The 19,247-nt window shown below is 47.9% G+C and overlaps 1 protein-coding gene across 2 annotated transcripts in view; it reads left to right on the top strand.

Annotated features, from left to right (window-relative positions):
* The window catches only part of TWF2 (twinfilin actin binding protein 2), a 242,955-nt gene that overhangs the window by 119,787 nt on the left and 103,921 nt on the right, over nt 1–19,247 (top strand). For both annotated transcript variants that reach the window (XM_029599479.1, XM_029599480.1), the window contains exon 5: nt 464–568. In XM_029599479.1, the coding sequence (XP_029455339.1) occupies nt 464–568 (105 nt within the window). The remainder of the gene's footprint in view (nt 1–463; nt 569–19,247) is intronic.

Here is a 19,247-nt window from a genome sequence, read left to right as displayed (position 1 = left end):
GCATGATGGCTGTCTTGCTTGGTTAACAGCGGGGACAGTATGGGTTAGACACAGTTTGTGTCAATAGCTATCAGGTGGCTCTTGTACTGAGTAGTTGTGTTAATTAACATTGACAATAAAGCGGTGGCATTTACATCTACTTTCATGTCTCTCTTTGTTGTGGGAGTACTGGTCTTGAGGGTGTGGGAGCGGGACCGGATATTTATAGTGGATGTCTATGTTATGTATTATCTTTCATGTTATACTTCAATTTAAAAAAATATATATTGATAAAAAAAGAAGAAAAGATCTATCATGATATCAATGTAGGATCTGCTTGGGGAAAGGTAAAACCAGCAATATTATGGCAAGAGATGGGAGAAGGACAAAGAATACCATGGCAGATGGATGAGAGGGAAGAAGGGGGCAACATGGTAAACACAAGCTGTATGTTAACTTTCCTCTTTTTCTTGTTTGATAATAGGAGGATATATCACTGGGGGGTTACCGGAAGCACATGTCATCTTGTTCTGCTCCTGCACCACTTACTGCAGCAGAAAGGGAACTCCAGCAAATTAAAATCAATGAGGTAAGAGGCAAACACTTGTCATTAGTTAAACATTTCTGAAACTGGAAAGATGACAGATGCAAAGCCTCAAAGAAAGCATCAGGCATAGAACAAGACATTCAAGAAAATTGGGTGTGGAAGACATATTCACACACTGTCTCTCAAGAAAAACATCCCCTAACCTTTCTATCCCTTCACTGGCATTGCTGCCCAGGGCTTCTAAATAACCAAAAGCACTTTCTAATCTCCAGAAACCACTCGATGGTTGTCTGATAACCATGCAGCAAAGATTCAGGAAGATTTGTGTTTTAACTTATTTTATATGTTTATTGTGTGTCTGTGCATGTTTCTTAATTATGTATGTGCCTTCGGCTATTATTATCTGCTTAGAGCATTACTTTCACAGAGGACAAGCAGGATGGCAATCTTCACACATGGGTTACATCATCCGATGGAGCCTGCCTCGGAACTTTGATCTAAAAAATTCTAGAGCTTTCACCATGCTCTACTGAGCATGTGCAACTGTATTCATCTCCCTGACCCCTAGGCAGAGCTCCTCAGTCTTTCTTTTTCCGTAGAGCCAAATGGTCGTGGTATTCAGCTTTGCTCTCTTCCTCATAGCTACTGCTGTGATTTTTTTTCTTGAAACACAGTTGTTTTTTCTAACAGAGAGAGCCCTTTTTTCATACTTTTACCTTCAGGTATTTTTTTTTCTCCTATTCAAGCTTTCTGCCGGCCGCATGGTGGGCCTAGTGCACTATGCAGCCTGGCAGGGTCAGATTTTTTTTTTTTTCCTAATAAATAATGTTGCATCTGTAGCTTATTTATGTGTCCTTTCTTTAATCTGTCTGTTTTTGTGCCTTTGTCAGATGCTGGTGGGACTGGCAGTATGCAGGTCATGTGTGGTCCATGTAGGCCTAGGGACTCGCCTGAGTTCCTATCCAGGCAGGACTTCCATGTTGTTTCATCTGACTGCTAGGCATCAACATAGTCTCAGGCACTGAAGGCATCGAGGATCAGACTATTCCTGTGGGAAGGAGAGCTCATACTCCTCACACTCCTAGGAACTAATCTCCATGGGCCTTTGGTGCCTTGGATGACATAGCCTCCCCTCCTGCTTGTTAGCTCTGGCAGTGCAGTCTCCTTGGAAAAGAGAGTGAGTATGAGCCAAGGCAATCGGCGTTGCTGCTGCAACATGGGTGTTATGCTTGAAATTAGTTGCACATGCAGGTCCGTGCTAGAGCACTGATGGTCTGATGCATCGACATCATGGATGCATCGGGTGCCATGGATGCCGCTGAGTGCCACTGAGGGCTGTGGGCACCATCAAACACCCTGGATGCTATCGAGGGCCATCGTAGGCTGTAGGTGTCGGCGAGCTCCATTTAGCGCCATGAATACCCTTGATGCCATTGAGTATTATAGATGCCATTGAGCGCCATGGTTGCCATTGATGCCATTTGACGCCATGGCTGCCCTCAATGCTGTCTAGCTCCCTGGTCACAAGTCAGGCACCATCGACGCTGTGGGACGTCAAGTGCCAGGAGAGAGCATCCTGGGTGCAATATGGGCAGTGTCATGTGTCAAGGGCACCATTGAGCGTTGTCATGTGCCAGCAGCACCTTCAATATCGTTGAGCGTCAGGGGCACCATCCGTGCCGTGAGTGCTATGGGAGCTTTCGAGCGTCGGTGAATGCCATGGGTGCCATCAGTACTGCCAAGCAATATCAGCTCTTTTGAGCACTGCGCATACCATGAGTGCTATCAGTGCTGCTGAGCCATTGGTGCTGCCAAGTGCCATTGACGCTTTTGAGTACCATTGAGTGCCTTAGGTGCTGTTGAGCTCTATCAGTTCCCTGGGCACAATATGATTAGGTGCCATAGGCATGGTAATTGCAGATGAGCATAAAGTGCACTGTTGGCATCATGGCTTTTGTCAATGCTGTGGGAACAGGTGGGCACCAGACATCGCAGGGCACTATGGCCACCTTGGAGTTCCATGGGCCTCCCAGATACTGCAGTGCGCCTTGGGCGCCATTGTCGCCGTGGGCATCACTGATGCAATGAGTACCATGGCTACTATCAGGTGCAGTAGGTGCCATGAGGGTAACGCCATCTAGCGTCTTTCACTGAAACAGTTGCAACGCTATGGGTGACGTGTACATAGTTGTAGCACTGGGCACACCAATTCCATAAAGCGTCCTTGAGACAGGGGAGCACAATAAGCGCAGTTTACACTGGTAGGAGTCTACGTCTCCAAGCATTTTGGGTGCTGCCGGACACTATTGTCACTGTCATTCCCCGAGGACAAGCAGGATGGTAGCCCTCACACATGGATGACATTATCAGATGGAGCCCCAATGCAGAAAACTTATGTCAGAGTTTCTAGAACTTTGACTACATACACTGAGCATGCCCAGCATGCCCTATACCACACGTCTACACAAGGTCCCTCTTCAGTTTCTTTTTTTCCATGGAGCTGAAAGCCTGGCGATATGAGTAAGATCACTTTGGCTGTTTTTTGGCCTTGAGGCAAACTTTGTTTTTTCTCGTGGGTTTTTTTCTCACTGTTCCGGCCTGGGTCCCTCTCAGTGCGCTTCTATAGCGTCTCCTAGTAAGTGTTTTTGGCGAGTCAGTTAAGTTTCCTTTCATGGTCGAGTCCCCGTGGCAGCAGTGCATCAGTGCCTGCTTGCCATCGACACCTTGCCACCATCCTCTTCAGTTTGTCCCCCTTTTGTTTCGTCCATCATGGCCATGTCTGGTTTTCGGCAATCCCTCAGTGTTCGAGGGCCATATCCATCACAAATCCACATAAGATATTTTGGTAACTGCTTGCTCTATATTGGCCAATGCATTGTGTATGTTGAAAACTAATAAAAACCGTTTTCTAAAAAAAAAAAAACAAATCCACATAAGATATGTGTCCTTTGTCTGGGGGCATCGCATGAAGTCCGGGGTTGCCGCTTATGTGCCCAAGTGACCCTGAAGGGATGTCTGCTTCGACTAGACAAGATGGAACAGCTCTTCGGGATGAAGAAGTCTGAGCCATCGGTGGCATCGGCATCGAAGAACCAAGGAGCCACAACGATGGACACCGGCTGTCTATTCTGTCTTTGCCACTGGCAGACAGGGGTGCCGGAGATAGACCGCCTATCTCCTCCAGGCCGAGAATGTCGGGTACCTTGTCATTAACCTCTGCACTGAGGAAGGACCGGGCCAAGCATTGAGCAAAGGCGAAGAAGCATCAGCATTGGTCCCTGTTGAAGCACCTTGCTGGGCACAGGGATGCACTGGTATTTGCTGCGATGCCCCTGAAATGACCCTGCGGCGAGGAGTGCCAATCCTGTATCAGTGTCAGGAGTCCGTGACTGTCTCCACCGGTCCTGATGCCAGTCACCGATCCACCTTGAGGGTCCGAAGAGGATCTGGCCACTCCTCCTTCTTCCCTGTCTGTGTTGGCATCGGCAATGTTCAAGGAGGAGCTGGAGTGCTGAGTCCAGCTAGCGATGGACTGGGTGCTGCGGGGCTTCGGTTCTGTGGCACTTACATGGAGCCTCCTAAGGAGATCATGGCGGTCCCAGTACATGAGATCCTTAAGGAGTTGCTGCTGAGCATATGGGAACACCCCCTCACAGTGCCTCCCATTATTAAGAAGGCAGACGGAGTTTACCTAGTCCAGAAGGCTGCTGGATTCCATAAGCGACAGCTGCCCCACCAGGAGGACTTATTCCTTGGGTGCCCTCAGTGAAGGACCATAGAGCGATGGATGCTCTTGGGAAGAAGGTGTTTTAAGGCACCATGCTCATTGTCTGCATGAGCCAGTACTCGCAGGACATCTGGAAGCAGGTGCAGGAGGTGGCCAAGCAGCTGCCTCAATAGTAGCAGGGCACCCTCATGTCACTGGTGCATCAGGGCATAGAGTGTGGAAAATATGAGATCCGAGAGACCTACGATGTTTTCAAGATGGCTTTGAGAATCTCTGCATTGGGAATCCGTGCCCACAGAATGGCATGGCTGTGGGCCTCTGATCTTCAACCAGAGGTACAGGAATGACTTGCTGACGTACCGTGAACTGGAGAGAATCTCTTTGGAGATAGGGTGAGGGATGCTGTGACCCAGCTTCAGGACCACCATGAAACCCTCCAAAAATTCTCCGCCAGTACTCCAGACCCATCCTCCTCTTCCAGGAGGTCAGCGAGACCGGGGCCCAGGAAGTCTTTTGCCAAAGAAAGTATTATCTTCTGCCTCCTTGCTCCTATCAACACCATCAGAGCCATCCTAGGCAAGAGAGAGCTCCTAAGCCTCAGCCGGCACCTCAGTCAACTCCAGGCTCAGGGTTTTGACTGGGTCACAGGGAGCATAGGCCAGTTGCCCATACCCAGGACGATGGATCCTCTGGTCAGGGGCAGGCTGCAGTTCTTTGCAAACCAATGGCCCAGTGTAACCTCGGACCAGTGGTTCTGTCAATCTTCTGTCAAGGGTAGCAATTGAATCTGTTGAGTGTCCTGCAAAATTGCCCTTCATGCCCATTTTGGGGGCTGATAGTGCGTCAGCAGGTACAGTTAGCGGAGCTCTCCTCTCTCTTAATGGCCAAGGCAGTCAAGCACATACCACCAGGGCAAAGAGGGCAGGGATGCTACTCCAGGTACTTCCTGATTCCAAAGAGAAGAAGATCCATCCTAGACCTGAGGGCCTTGAACAAGTTTCTAAAAAAAGGAAAAGTTCAAGATGGTTTCCCTGGGCATCTTGAGTCTCCTTTTGCAAGAGGGGGACTGGCTATGCTCTCTCATCCTAAAGGATGCTTACACTCATATCGAGATCTTCCCTGGTCACAAGAAGTATCTCTGATTTGTGGTGGGAAAACACCACTTCCAGTACTGGGTGTTGCCGTTTAGGCTTGCGTCAGCTCCACGGGTCTTCACAAAATGCCTGGCCGTGTTGGTGGCACACCTCTGCAGTCTGGGAGTTGAATTTTCCCATATCTGGATGATTGGCTGATCAAGAGCACGTCTCAGGCAGGGGCTGCCAGGTCCATACACTTAACCATTTGGGTGTTGGAGTCACTATTTTTTTATTTATTTATTTAATTTTATATACCGACAGCCGTTTGCACATCGTGCCGGTTTACAAGTAACTTACAACCATAAGATATATAGGCAGAAGCCTTTACAAATAACAGTATGTAACATAAATGCAGTAACAGAGCAAGAAACTAATGCAGTAACAGAGCAAGAAACTAAATAACTTAGGGAGGGAGGGGTAGGGGTAGTCATGACAAAGGGGGGGCGGGGGGAGGGTGAACACAGACACATGGGGATAAGATATGTACAAGGGATTCAAGCAATAAATTGATATGTATAATGGTTTTATACAAAGTTGTATATCTTTCCCACTATATATAAGTTTTATATATATATATAAGTTGTATATGTTCCCACTAGCATTCGTTTTCAACTACCCAAAGTCCCATCTCAGCCTGTTACCTCAGTTGGACTTCATAGGAGCCCTGCTAGACAAGGCTCAGGCCAAGGTCTTCTTGCCTCGCCAGAGGGTCATCACTTTGGCGATCATCACAGCAGCCATTCAACAGAGCCAGCAGGTATCAGCCTGGCACATGTTGAGCTTGTTTCGCCATATGGCGGCAACTGTCCATGTCACTCCCTTGGCATGTTTACACATGCATGGAGCCCAATGGACCCTGAGGTCACAGTTTTGCCAGGCCACTCAGAGCCTCCAGGATTGTAACCGAGTCACCCCATCACTCAGGGACTCATTGTCCTAGTGGTGAGTACCTTCAAATCTAGAACGGGGATCTTTTTCTGAAGTCTCCCTACTCAAACTGTTCTAACCAGGAATGCATTCACTCTGAGTGGGGAGCTCATGTAGATGGGCTCAACATCCAAGGTTTCTGGTCCGCTCAGGAACGCTTTTGTCAAATCAGTTTCCTGGAGCTTCAGGCGGTCAGGTATGCATTATGGGCTTTCGGAGATCGGCTGTCCAACAAAGGTGTCCTGATCCAAACTGATAATCAGGTAGCCATGTGGTATGTCCACAAGCAGGGAGGCACGGGATCATACCTCCTGTGTCCGGAAGCTGTTCAGATCTGGTCATGGGCCCAGTCCCATGGGATGGTGCTCAGGGCCATGTTCCTGGCTGGAAAAGAGAATGTGGTAGCAGACAGGCTGAGTCGAGCCTTCAGACCCCACAAGTGGTCCTTGGACCACGGGGTAGCGAATTGGATAATCTGCTTCTGGGGAGCCCAGACATAGATCTGTTCACGTCCCCCTGCAACAAGAAGGTGCCTTGGTTTTGCTCTCTCTGTACAGGTCAGATGGCAAACCAGCCTGACGCCCTTGCCCGTCATTGAGGTATGGGTCTTCTATATTCATATTTTCCGATTCCCTTAGTGGCGAAGACTCGCTTGAAGCTTCACAAGGACAGGGAGACTATGATTCTCATAGCCCCTTATTGGTTAACTAAAAAATGAAATTTCAGATCTATTAGTTATAAATTGCAACCTATAATTAAAATCATCCATTGTACCTGAAGATTGGAGGGTGGCCATTGTAACCACAATATTTAAAAAGAGTTCCGGGGTGATTCCATCCTATGGGAGTTGTCCGTCTGGAGACCGATCAGTCTGGAAACTTCCCCACATCTCATAACAGAAGAATAAGGCAGGCTGCGGCATCTCAACCTCCAGGCCTTGTCGCTCACAGCCTGGATGTTGAAAGGTTAATTGTGCAGCTGCTTGATCTTTCAGAGGAAGTGTTGCTGGTCCTGGCGACTTCTAGAAAGCCTTCCATTGGAAAGTCCTCTGGACTGAAGTGGAGGATGTTTTCCGTGTGGTGTGAGCAGAAGGCCCTAGATCTGTTCTCCTGCCCCATACAAAAACTGCTTGATTACCTTTTACACCTATCGGAAGTTGGCTTAAAGACCAACTCCGTTAGAGTTCATTTCAGTTCAATTGATGCATAGCACCAAGGTATAGATAGTACGCCCATCTCTGTACAGCCTATAGTTGTACATTTCATGTGTGGGTCTGCTTCAACTGAAGCCTCACCTAAGGCCCGCTGTGTCTTGGGACCTCAACGTGGTATTAGCTCAGCTGATGAAAGCTCCTTTTGAGCTGCTGAACACCTGTCACTTGAAATACCTGACCTGGAAGGTCATATTTTTGGTAGTGGTCATTTCAGCACGCAGGGTCAGTGAGCTCCATGCCTTAGTGACTTATCCACTTTATATTAAGTTTATCATGATAGGAGAGTCTTGCGTATGCACTCTAAGTTCCTGACTTAAGGTGGTGATGGACTTCCATCTTAACCAGTCAATTATCCTGCCAACAGGGCCGGAGAAAGCAGGAATTAGGCCTGTGCCAGCTAAGAAAAGTAGGCCTCTATGTAAGGTTTTGTTGTGATACTTAATAAGAGAAATCATTTTCTAAATTTCCCAAATAATTTTTATTTATTTAAGAAGGCTTTACGAGCTTTTTTGTTAGCAAATTCTTCAATTACAATTGGCATTTTTATTTATACGTTAGAAATAGATATATTTAGCTTTTTTTTTTTTTTTAAATTTTGCCCAACAAAAGTAGGTCCCTTGAACATTGTAGGCCCTAGCCAAATGGCCATGCTGATACCCCCTCTCTCCTGGAGTGCCTGCCAGTATTCTTTCCTAGGCCCCATTTGCACCAAGGTGAACGAGCACTGCATAGTTTGAACTGCAAACAAGCTGTAGCCTTCTATTTGGGGTGGACAGAAGTCCATAGACAGTCCACCCAACTTTTTATTTCTTTTGATAAGAATAGGTTGGGCTTTGCCATTGCCAAACAGACACTATCCAATTGGCTAGCAGATTGCATCTCCTTTTGTTATGCCCAGGTGGGATTGCATCTTGGGAGTCATGTCAAGGATCATTTCATAAGAGCCACGGCAGCGTCAGTGGCCACTTGTGAGCAGTTCCTGTGGTGATCTGCAAGGCTGCAACTTGGAGTTCTTTCTACACATTCACATCTCATTACTGTATGGATAGGGATGGCCGACGTGACAGTTGGTTCAGCCAGTCTGTCCTTCGGAACTTATTTGAGGTGTAGAACCGAACTCTCCCACCTAGGACCCGTTCAGGCTGTCTCCCCTTCTGTTACCAACAGCACTGATGTTGTTGTGCTCGTTAGCACCTGGTTGATTGTCTGTTGGTCCCCTTTTATGTTGGGGAGCAGCCTGTAGCTAGCTATTCACCCAGGTGTGAGGACTACCATCCTGCTTGTCCTTGGAGAAAGCAGAGTTTACCTGAAATAGTTGTTTTATTGAGGACAACATGAAGTTAGTCCTCACGAAACCCTCCCGCCACCCCACGGAGTTGGGTTTCTCCTATTTTTCATTTTAACTGTAATTCTATGTTACAAGACTGGAGAGAGACCCCGCATGGACACGTGGTATAGGGCATGCTGGGCAATCTCAGTTTGCCTAAAGTTCTAGAAACTTTGACACAAGTTTTCCGCATCGGGGCTCCATCTGATGATGGCATCCATGTGTGAGGGCTAACATCTGGCTGTCCTTTGAGAACACCTGTTAGAAGTAAGCAACTCTACTGCGCCATGGACTGCCGGGGTACCATGGACAGCGTTTTCACCAATGCGCCATGGATTCTTTTGATGTCATTCCTGTAAGGTAGACGCCCTCATGTGTGTGGTACCATGAGGTACTATGTAGCACTTCTTGGAAGGGCGCCATCACACAATTTGATAGTTTGCTTTCGCAGTGCACAGCCACCAGTTCTAGTAGATTGTGGCCTGTTCAGGTTGTGACATGGGGCTGTGCCCATGGGTGCTGTGATGTTGAACTCATATGCGCCTCCGTCAGCATGATGAGTACTGCTGCACGAGTGCAAGGCACTGCAGATTCAAGGCAGGGATTAGGAACAGGGGCACTACCATTCGAGTTTCCCTCAAGTGTGTTTTTCCTCTTGGCCGGCATAACACCACAGTTGCCAGTGCGCTGGCATGTCATGGCTGAGAATGCAGTCTTGGTTGCTCCACATCTGAGGTGGATACCAGAGTGGTAATGTCGTGATTCTTCCCCCGACTGAGGAGGGGTGGGCCTTTTAGATCCCCCCTCCCATATTGGACTACACACGAAGCCCCTTCATGGGTAAGCCTCGATGGTGCAGTCCCTTGCAGGTTTGTTGCTCGGGCTGGAGCCTCAATTCTCATGAATCAGTACTACCCCTTGCAGCTCCCATTTAGTGACTGGGGGGAGGAGTTTATGGGCAGCAGAGGGGGTTGGCGTCTCTAAACTTAGATGACCAAGGGTTAAAGGGGCTCTTAGGGAACATAAGGCCATCATGGAAAGACTTTGCTTCTGTGTTTACTAATGAGGCTGTTTGGGAGATGGTTTTCAAGGGTGATGAATCAGATGAACTGAACCATATCACTGTGAACCTGGAAGATCTAGTAGGCCAGATTGACAAACTAAAGAGTAGCAAATCACCTGGACCGGATGCCATGCACCCCAGGGATCTGAAGGAAATTAAAAATGAAATTTCAGATCTATTAGTTATAAATTATAACCTATAATTAAAATCATCCATTGTACCTGAAGACTAGAGGGTGGCCATTGTAACCAAAATATTTAAAAAGGGCTCTAGGGGCGATCCGGGAAACTATATACCAGTGCGCCTAACTTCATTGCTGGGAACAATAGTGGAAACTATTCTAAAGATCAAAATCACAGAGCATATAGAAAGACATGGTTTAATGGAAACAGTCACATGGATTTACACAAGGAAAGTCTTTCCTCACAAATCTGCTTCATTTTTTTGAAGAGATTAATAAACATGGATAAAGATGAACCGGTAGATGCAGTGTATTTGGATTTTCAGAAGGCATTTGACAAATTCCCTCATGAGAGGCTTCTAAGAAAACTAAAATGTCATGGTATAGGAGGCAATGTCCTTTTGTGGATTGCAAACTGGTTAAATGCAGGAAACAGAATAGGATTAAATGGTCAATTTTCTCACTGGAAAAGTGTAAACAGTGGAGTACCTCAGGGATCTGCACTTGGACTAGTGCTTTTCAATATTTATAAATGATCTGAAAGGAATACGATGAGTGAGGTAATCAAATTTGCAGTTGATACAAAATTATTCAGAATAGTTAAATCACAAGCAGATTGTGATAAATTGCTGGAAGACCTTGCGAGACTGGGAAGATTGGGCATCCAAATGACAGATGAAATTTAATGTGGATAAATGCAACGTGATACATATAGGGAAACATAACCCATGCCATAGTTATACGATGTTAGGCTCCATATTAGGAGCTACCACCCAGGAAAAAGATCTAGGCATCATAGTAGATAATACATTGAAATTGTCTGTTCGGTGTGCTGTGGCAGTCAAAAAAGAAAACAATGTTAGGAATTATTAGGAAGGGAATGGTGAATAAAACGGAAAATATCATGCTTCTGTATTACTCCATGGTGAGACTACACCTTAAGTACTGTGTACAGTTCTTGTCACAATATGTCAAAGATAATGTTGCACCGGAGAAGGTACAGAGAAGGGCGACCAAAATGATAAAGTGGATGGAACAGCTCCCCTATGAGGAAAGGCTACAGTGGTTAGGGCTGTTCAGCTTGGAGAAGAGACGGCTGAGGGGGGGATATTTCCTAGCGTGTAGCAGATGGACTCAGGACCAATGGGTATAGTGTACTCATGATAGCAGTTGGAGACGGATCAGATTTCAATCTGACGTCAGCCCCTAGTACATATACCCCTGCAGGAAGTGCAGCTCTTCAGTATTTTCCGTCTCCATAGCAGTTAGGAACTATCTGCACGCTCTCACAGCGTTAGAACAAAATTCATTGGAGAAAACCCAAATTCGGAAGAAAACTTACCTCTGAAGATGAGCCCTGCTCTCCTGCGGTGATACCCTCTGGTCCCCCCCCAGTTGAGAATTCCCGAGGTGATTTCCGTGGTCCCTCGGAGGTGAGCCTCGGTCCGGCGACTGAATCGCGGCGAGGACCTAGCCCCCAATCTAGGGCGCGGCTGAGAGGCAGCGGGTGCACCCTCGAGCGTGGCGGTGAAGGTATTTGCCCTCTCCCCCCCGCAGCCGGAGACCGCCCGGGACGAAACTGGGAAGCGCTGAAAACAAGGTAAGGTAGAAAGGTAAGGTAGAAATCTTCAGCATAGACTCCGGTCTCCGAGGTTCGACGAGTCGCACAGGTCGCCAGCCGGGTTGATCCGCCCTAGCAGGGCCAGGCCCCGGTTAGTTTCAAGGGTCCTCCCACATGGAGACCCTCCGAAGTGGTCACCATATTGTCCGCGTGGTTGCCGTCGCCATATTGGCCCTATTCACTGCTCTGTCAGCCCTCTCGATCCTGGCACACAAGGCCAACTAGGCGCACAAAATACATGTGCGCATAAAGTACACGCACAAGGGCCGCGCGCATAAGTTTACGTGCCTCGCGCGCCTGTCGGGCTGGGTGCATATCTACGACTTAGACGCACAACTCGCACGCACATCTTAGATGCGCCGGAGCGCATAAAAAGAAGGGTTTATGCACCTATAGCCATGGCACCACAGCTCAAGGCCTCTGCCCAGCATGCCATATCAGAGCTGCACAAAGCGAAGAGGCCAACGCCCTGTGCGCCCAGTGCGAGGAGGTCCTGGGAGATCCAGGCCAGGGCCAGTCCCACCCAGGACTGAGTACTAGCTCCTCAGTGAGTACCCCGGACCTAGCAAATTCCAGCGGGACACCCCCTCAGACGGGGACCCCCAGGGACTCAACGCCCCTTAGCTTTGACCCAGCTTCTATCTCATGGGTGCAATTCTTCAAAGGACTACACACCTTCGTCCACATGCAGACGGAGCCTCTGGCTAGACAGCCACAGTCTCCACCAGAAGACCCTTATGCCACAGGGCCCTCTAGGCCTAGACAAATGTTTCCACCGCCCAGAAGCCCCACCTATGGGGACACGGACAACTCTGAAGAGGAAACAAAGCCCCTAGAGGAAGGAGAACTCCCCCCGGGGACAGAACCTCACCGAACCATGAGACGCTTCTTCACCAAGGACGAGCTCCCAGACCTGGTCACCCACAGTCTGAAGGAGCTCGCTATCCCGGTCGCAGGCGCTTCGGGGGAGCCTAAGGCGAATCCCCTGCTAGAGGGACTCTGCCAAACCTCTCTCCATTTCCCTCTCTTACAAGCCGCCCAGCAGCTAATTGACCTGGAATGGAGTGCTCCAGAGTCCACATTCAAAGGGGGACGAGCTATGACAGCCATGTACCCCCTGGACCCGGCGGTCAAGGACCTTCTGACATGCCCAAAAGTGGATGCCATGGTCTGCGCGATCTCGAAGTGCACTACTATCCCAGTGGAGGGAGGAGCAGCACTCAAAGATGCTCAGGACCGGCGTCTGGAATCCATCCTTAAACAGTCCTTTGACGTCGCCGCTATGTCCCTACAAATAGCAGCCTGCTGCACCGTAGTGACACGTGCCTGCCTATCTCAGACCAGGAACACCACCCCTGGGGAGGCCATGGAACCAGCAGTATTATTCCTTGCGGACGCTGCTTCCGATCTGGTGCGCACAGCGGCCAGAGGAGTGTCATCAGCTGTGGCTGCCAGGAGACAGCTCTGGTTCCGAAACTGGTCGGCCGACGCATCTTCCAAAACGCGTCTCACAAGGATGCCCTTCAAAGGATCCCTTCTGTTCGGCAGCGAACTAGAGAAACTGACTAACAAATGGGGCGAGTCCCCGTTACCGTGACTACCGGAGAACAGGAATAAGAAAAACCAGCGACCCTTCCCCTGATCTTCCAGGGGCAGAAGTTCACAGCGCTTCAATCCATACAGAAGCAACTACCAAGTGCCCCGCCCTATGGGCAAGAACCAGTCCTTTCGGAACAAGCACAACAAGAAGGGAACCAGCTCGGGTCCAGGCCCCAGCCGTACCCCACAATGAGATTCAGCCGACCCATCCAAGGGAAGAAGCCATAGGGGGCAGACTAGCCCTATTCTACCACAGATGGGTCGAGATAACTTCGGACAAGTGGGTCCTAACCATCATTCGAGAGGGATAGTACCTGGATTTCCTACTAACCCCCTCGGACAAGTTCGTGGAATCACCCTGCCACGACCTCTCCAAGAGGGTGGCAGTGGAAACTACACTGACCAGACTACTGGTCCTCGAGGCCATAGCCCCAGTGCCCCCACAAGAAATAAATACTGGGCATTATTCAATTTATTTTATCGTCCCCAAGAAAGAGGGGACATTCAGGCCCATCCTGGACCTCAAGTCGGTCAACTGCCACCTGAGGATTCCCCGCTTTCGCATGGAAACCCTACGCTCCGTAATAAGGGTGATACAACCGGGAGAGTTCCTCACATCCCTGGATCTTTCGGAGGCCTACCTTCACATCCCGATTCATCAGGAACATCAGTGCTTCCTACGCTTCAAAATCCTGGACCGTCACTACCAGTTCCGGGCACTACCCTTCGGGTTAGCCACAGCACCCCGGACGTTCACCAAGATCATAGTGATGGTGGCGGCAACACTGAGGAAGGAAGGAATCCTCATACACCCTTACCTAGACGATTGGCTGATCAGGATGAAATCGCCAGAGGAAAGCCACCAAGCAACCAACAGAGTCATATATCTATTGGAGAGCCTCGGATGGATGGTCAACAACACAAACAAGAGTTGTTTGCAACCCACACAGTCGCTAGAATACCTAGGAGTCCGATTCGACACCAAAGAGAACAAGGTCAGCCTGACCCCCACAAGGAGATCAAAACTGAGGAACCGGTTACAAACCCTGCTGAGCGAACCTTGCCTCACAGCTTGGGATTACCTACAAGTCCTCGGTCTGATGGCATCCACATTGGAAGTAGTGCCATGGGAGTGAGCTCACATGAGACCCCTACAGCGCTCACTTCTGACACGATGGAACCCACGGTCCCGGAATTACATCATCTGTCTATCACTCCCGGGCAGAGTCCGGACCCAGTTACGGCGGTGGCTGCAGGGCAGCCACCTGAACCAGGGGACGAGGCTATCTTCACCAACCTGGACCCTGCTCACCACAGATGCCAGTGTACGTGGATGGAGAGCACACTGCGAGGAGTTAACCGCCTGGGGCAGTGGAACGCAGAAGAGTCGGGATGGAACATAAACCGCCTAGAAGCGCGGGCGGTCAGACTTGCCTGCCTAAGATTCGTTCACAGGCTCCGAGACAAAGCGGTTAGAGTAATGTCGGACAATGCCATGACAGTGGCCTACATCAACCGTCAGGGGGGAACCAGAAGCCAACAGGTGTCTCTGGAAATCGACCCTCTAATTTCATGGGCGGAAGTAAACCTCCAGGAGATCTCAGCCGCCCACATCGCCGGGAAAGACAACATCACAGTGGACTACCTCAGCAGAGAAAGTCTAGACCCAGGAGAATGGAAGCTGTTGCCCGCGGCGTTCCAAATGATAGTGAACCGGTGGGGGACACCAGGCATGGACCTCCTGGCAAACCGGTCCAACGCCCAGGTACCCAGGCTCTTCAGCCGCAGGCAGGAACCTCAGTCCCAGGAGATCGATGCCCTGGTACAGACCTGGCCCCAGGGGACCCTATGATATGCCTTCCCACCGTGGTCCCTATTGGGCGCAATCATTCACAAGATACAGCTTCACAGGGGACTAGTACTTCTGGTGGCCTCGGACTGGCCAAGAAGACCGTGGTACACAGACATGAGAAGACTACTAGCAGGGACCCACTTGCCACTGCCTCCACACAGAAACCTGCTTCAACAAGGACCTATCCTCCACGAGGATCCAGCTCAATTCTCTCTTATGGCCTGGCCATTGAGAGGGCTCGCCTGAGAGAGAGCAGATACTCGGGGGCTGTAATTGACATCCTACTCCGAGCTCGCAAGTTCTCCACATTTTTAACGTACATAAGGATCTGGAGAGTATTCAAAGCCTGGTGCGAAGACCACGACATCATACCACGCTCAATTAAAGTCCCAGTGATCCTGGAATTCCTGCAGAACGGACTACAGAAAGGTCTGTCCCTCAGCTCCATCAAGGTACAGGTAGCTGCATTGTCGTGCTACGGCGCCAAGAGCGAGGGCGACAGCATTGCTTCCCACCGGAATTCTCACGCTTCCTGAAAGGAGTTAAACACATCCGCCCACCACTAAAGTGGCCGGTACCTCTTTGGAATCTCAACCTGATCTTGGATTTTGTAGCAGGAACCTCCTTCAGGCCTCTCCGAGGCCTGTCCCTCCGCCTGTTAACCTTAAAGACAGCATTCCTGCTGGCAGTTTGTTCAGCCCGACGCATCTCGGAACTACAAGCACTGTCCTGCTGTGAACTGTTCCTCAGGCTCACCCCGGGAACCATCCAGCTGCGCACGGTCCCTTCGTTCCTTCCCAAAGTGGTGTCACACTTCCATCTTAACCAAACCATCTCGCTACCATCGCCGGATGAGTTGAAGAATTCGGAAGAGGCTCGTAGCCTTCGCCACCTCAACATCGGCAGACTCCTATCCAGATACCTGGAACTGTTGGAACCCGTACGAAAAAAAACGGACCACATATTCGTCCTTCACAGCGGGAAAAGACAAGGGGAAGTGGCCTCGCGGGCAACCATAGCCCGCTGGATCAAGGAAGTTATCAAGGTGGCCTACGTAGAAGCGGGCTAGCCACCGCCCTTACAGGTCAAAGCCCATTCAACTAGAGCCCAGACAGTGTCCTGGGCAGAAACCAGAATGCTGTCGCCCGCTGAGATTTGCAGGGTGGTGACATGGTCTCCATCAACACCTTCTCCAGATTCTACCGCCTGGATGTTCAGGCCCAGGAGGACACGGCATTTGCAAGGGCAGTACTAAGTGGGCCACGGGCAGCCTCCCACCCGGTTTGTGAGTAGCTTTTATACATCCCATTTGTCCTGAGTCCATCTGCTACACGCTAGGAAATGGAGAAATTACTTACCTGATAATTTTGTTTTTCTTAGTGTAGACAGATGGACTCAGCATCCCAAACTTGGCTGCCGTTACACATGGAACTTCAAAGGATTCAAGGGTAAGCCATGTTTTCATTCACCTAGGACACCCACCCTACCGGGTGGCGACGCTTTCTGGTTGAGGATTCTGGCGATCTCCAGCTATAGCCAATTCAACCAGATCAAGTTAATCAAGTTATAAAGTTTAATTTGATTAACTTAATAACTTGGTTAGTCAGTCACACATATATCCACAATGCTTTTTATTTTATTTATTTATTATTTTTGTTATACCGAGTTTCATGACTGGCATCACATCAACCCGGTTTACAATTAACAATGTGTGTAAAGCTTAGGGTAACGTAATAAACAATATTCCCAATAAAACTGTGAACTTTAAATACAGTGAATCAATTAAAGGGTGTGAGAAAGTTACAATAAAACAGGGAAAATTAACTTGGAGCTGGAAGAGGGGAGAGATTGAGCTTTTTGAGGAGAATACTGAAGAGCTGCACTTCCTGCAGGGGTTATGTACTAGAGGCTGACGTCAGATTGAAATCTGATCCGTCTCCAACTGCTATCAGGAGTACACTATACCCATTGGTCCTGAGTCCATCTGTCTACACTAAGGAAAACGAAATTATCAGGTAAGTAATTTCTCCAGTTTAAAATCATGAGAGGTCTAGAACAGGTAAATGTGAATCTATTATTTACTCTTTCGGATAATAGAAGGACTAGGGGGCACTCCATGAAGTTAACAAGTAGCACATTTAAAGCTAATCGGAGAAAATTCTTTTTCACTCAACATACAATTAAGCTAGGTTTAAAAAAGGTTTGGCTAAATTCTTGGTGGAGAAGTCCATTAAATGCTATTAATTGAGTTGACTTAGGGAATAGCCAGTGCTATTACTGGCATCAGTAGCATGGGATCTATTTAGTGTTTAGGTACTTTCCAGGTACTTGTAACCTGGATTGGCCATTGTTGGAAACAGAATGCTCGGCTTAATTGCCCCTAGGACTGACCCAATATGACAATTTCTTATGCTCTTATTTGGATGCAGTGGTGCCCTTTCCTGTCTAACTAGGCGGCCACCAGTGACTGGTTTTGTCGCCACTTAAACCTCATAGGTCAGCGACTGTACCCCACTCTTCTACTTATGCTTTTAATTGTTTTTATGATTTATTTTATATGAATGTTTTATTTTGTTGATATATTTTATATTATGATTATACTCTTCATCGCCTAGACCTTTTAAGTGTTAGGCAATTCATAAATTTTAAAAACTGTAAATGTAATATCAAGACTAACTAGTTCTCTTTCCTGTCCCTTCAGGGAGGGGAGAAATGGTTAGTGGATTTCCAGAGGCAACCCTTATGGGTTCCCCCTCAGGCGCTTTGTTGTTCTTGCTCCCCATTCTCTAGGTGGGTTTTGTTTTTGATGGGTGGCCGTTCTCTGTTTCCTGATGGATCCAAGATCCCATCAGGCAGGAGCACTCATTCCACTGTTGTACTACTGTATAGCAGTGCTGCTTTGTGGGATTCCCCCATAGTGTTGGGGGTTCACTCTCTTGGCTGCTCTCCAGTGACAGAAAAGGAATTCTCCCACGTGGAAGTACCTATTCTAATACCTACTGAGCACAACACGCATATTTTTGCTTTGTGACCACTCTTGCCAGTCTGTCTCACGTATGGGCTCACTTCTGTGAGGAGGGTTCTAGCCCATCTGCATCCCATACAGCAGGTGTGCCTTCATATTTATGGCTGTATATGTTAGGAGATGTAAGATCTTGCTACAGAGGTCCCGCATGCTTGCTGCAGTCACTTGAGGGTTGTTATTACCTCTTTCAGGAGGAGCGTTCATTGGCGGACAAAGCAGTCCTTGTCCATGCAGATATTGTTCCACTTCATGTGCCACAAGGTTATTAATTAGAAGTACGAGTTGTTATGGCAATAGGTTTTTGACACACCAGATTGGTGAGCAGACTAGTCTGCTGATCAGAATGAATCTGATGTATTTATTTATTGTATTTGTATACCATCATTCTGTAGAAAAACAATAACGGTTTCCATGGAAAGAGAAATATAAAATAACTAAATAAAATCATAAAATACATAATAAGAATAATGGATACAATAATAATAAAAACATACTATAAATAGTTAAGAACAATTTAAATAAAATAAGATAAAAACATAAAATAAAATGTAATCAAAGAAATAACCCTCAATCATTCAACATTCCAGATCATCACACTTCTACTTAACTTCATGTGCAATTTTAATGTTTTAACTTGTTCGACTTTCACATTGAGCTTGCACATAAACTTAAACATCTGTCTCATAAGCTTACTTAAATAGCCATGACTAAAATTCTTTCTGCAGCCTTAATTCAGTAGGAAGAGTATTCCAGAGTTTCGGTCCAGCAATTGAAATGGCTCTTTCCCTTACCCTGCTTAAATGCACAGTATGAACTGAGGGAATTACTAAGAAGCCTTTATTGCCAGATTTCAGGTTTTCTTAAGGAGTATGTAAATGTATAGCGGCATTCAGCCATTCAGTCTTTTCATTATAAATTGTTCTATGTAGTAGACAGAGGACTTTATAATCTATCCTATATTTAATAAGTAACCAATGTAGGGTGTTCAGTGTTGGAGTAATATGATCAAATTTTTTTTCCTCCTGTTAAAATTCTGGCTGTCACATTTTG

Source organism: Rhinatrema bivittatum, chromosome 4 (assembly GCF_901001135.1).
Source record: "Rhinatrema bivittatum chromosome 4, aRhiBiv1.1, whole genome shotgun sequence".
Lineage (NCBI taxonomy): Eukaryota > Metazoa > Chordata > Amphibia > Gymnophiona > Rhinatrematidae > Rhinatrema > Rhinatrema bivittatum.
The sequence above is the reverse complement of the archived record's forward strand: the minus strand, read 5'-3'. Positions and strand labels throughout refer to the sequence as shown.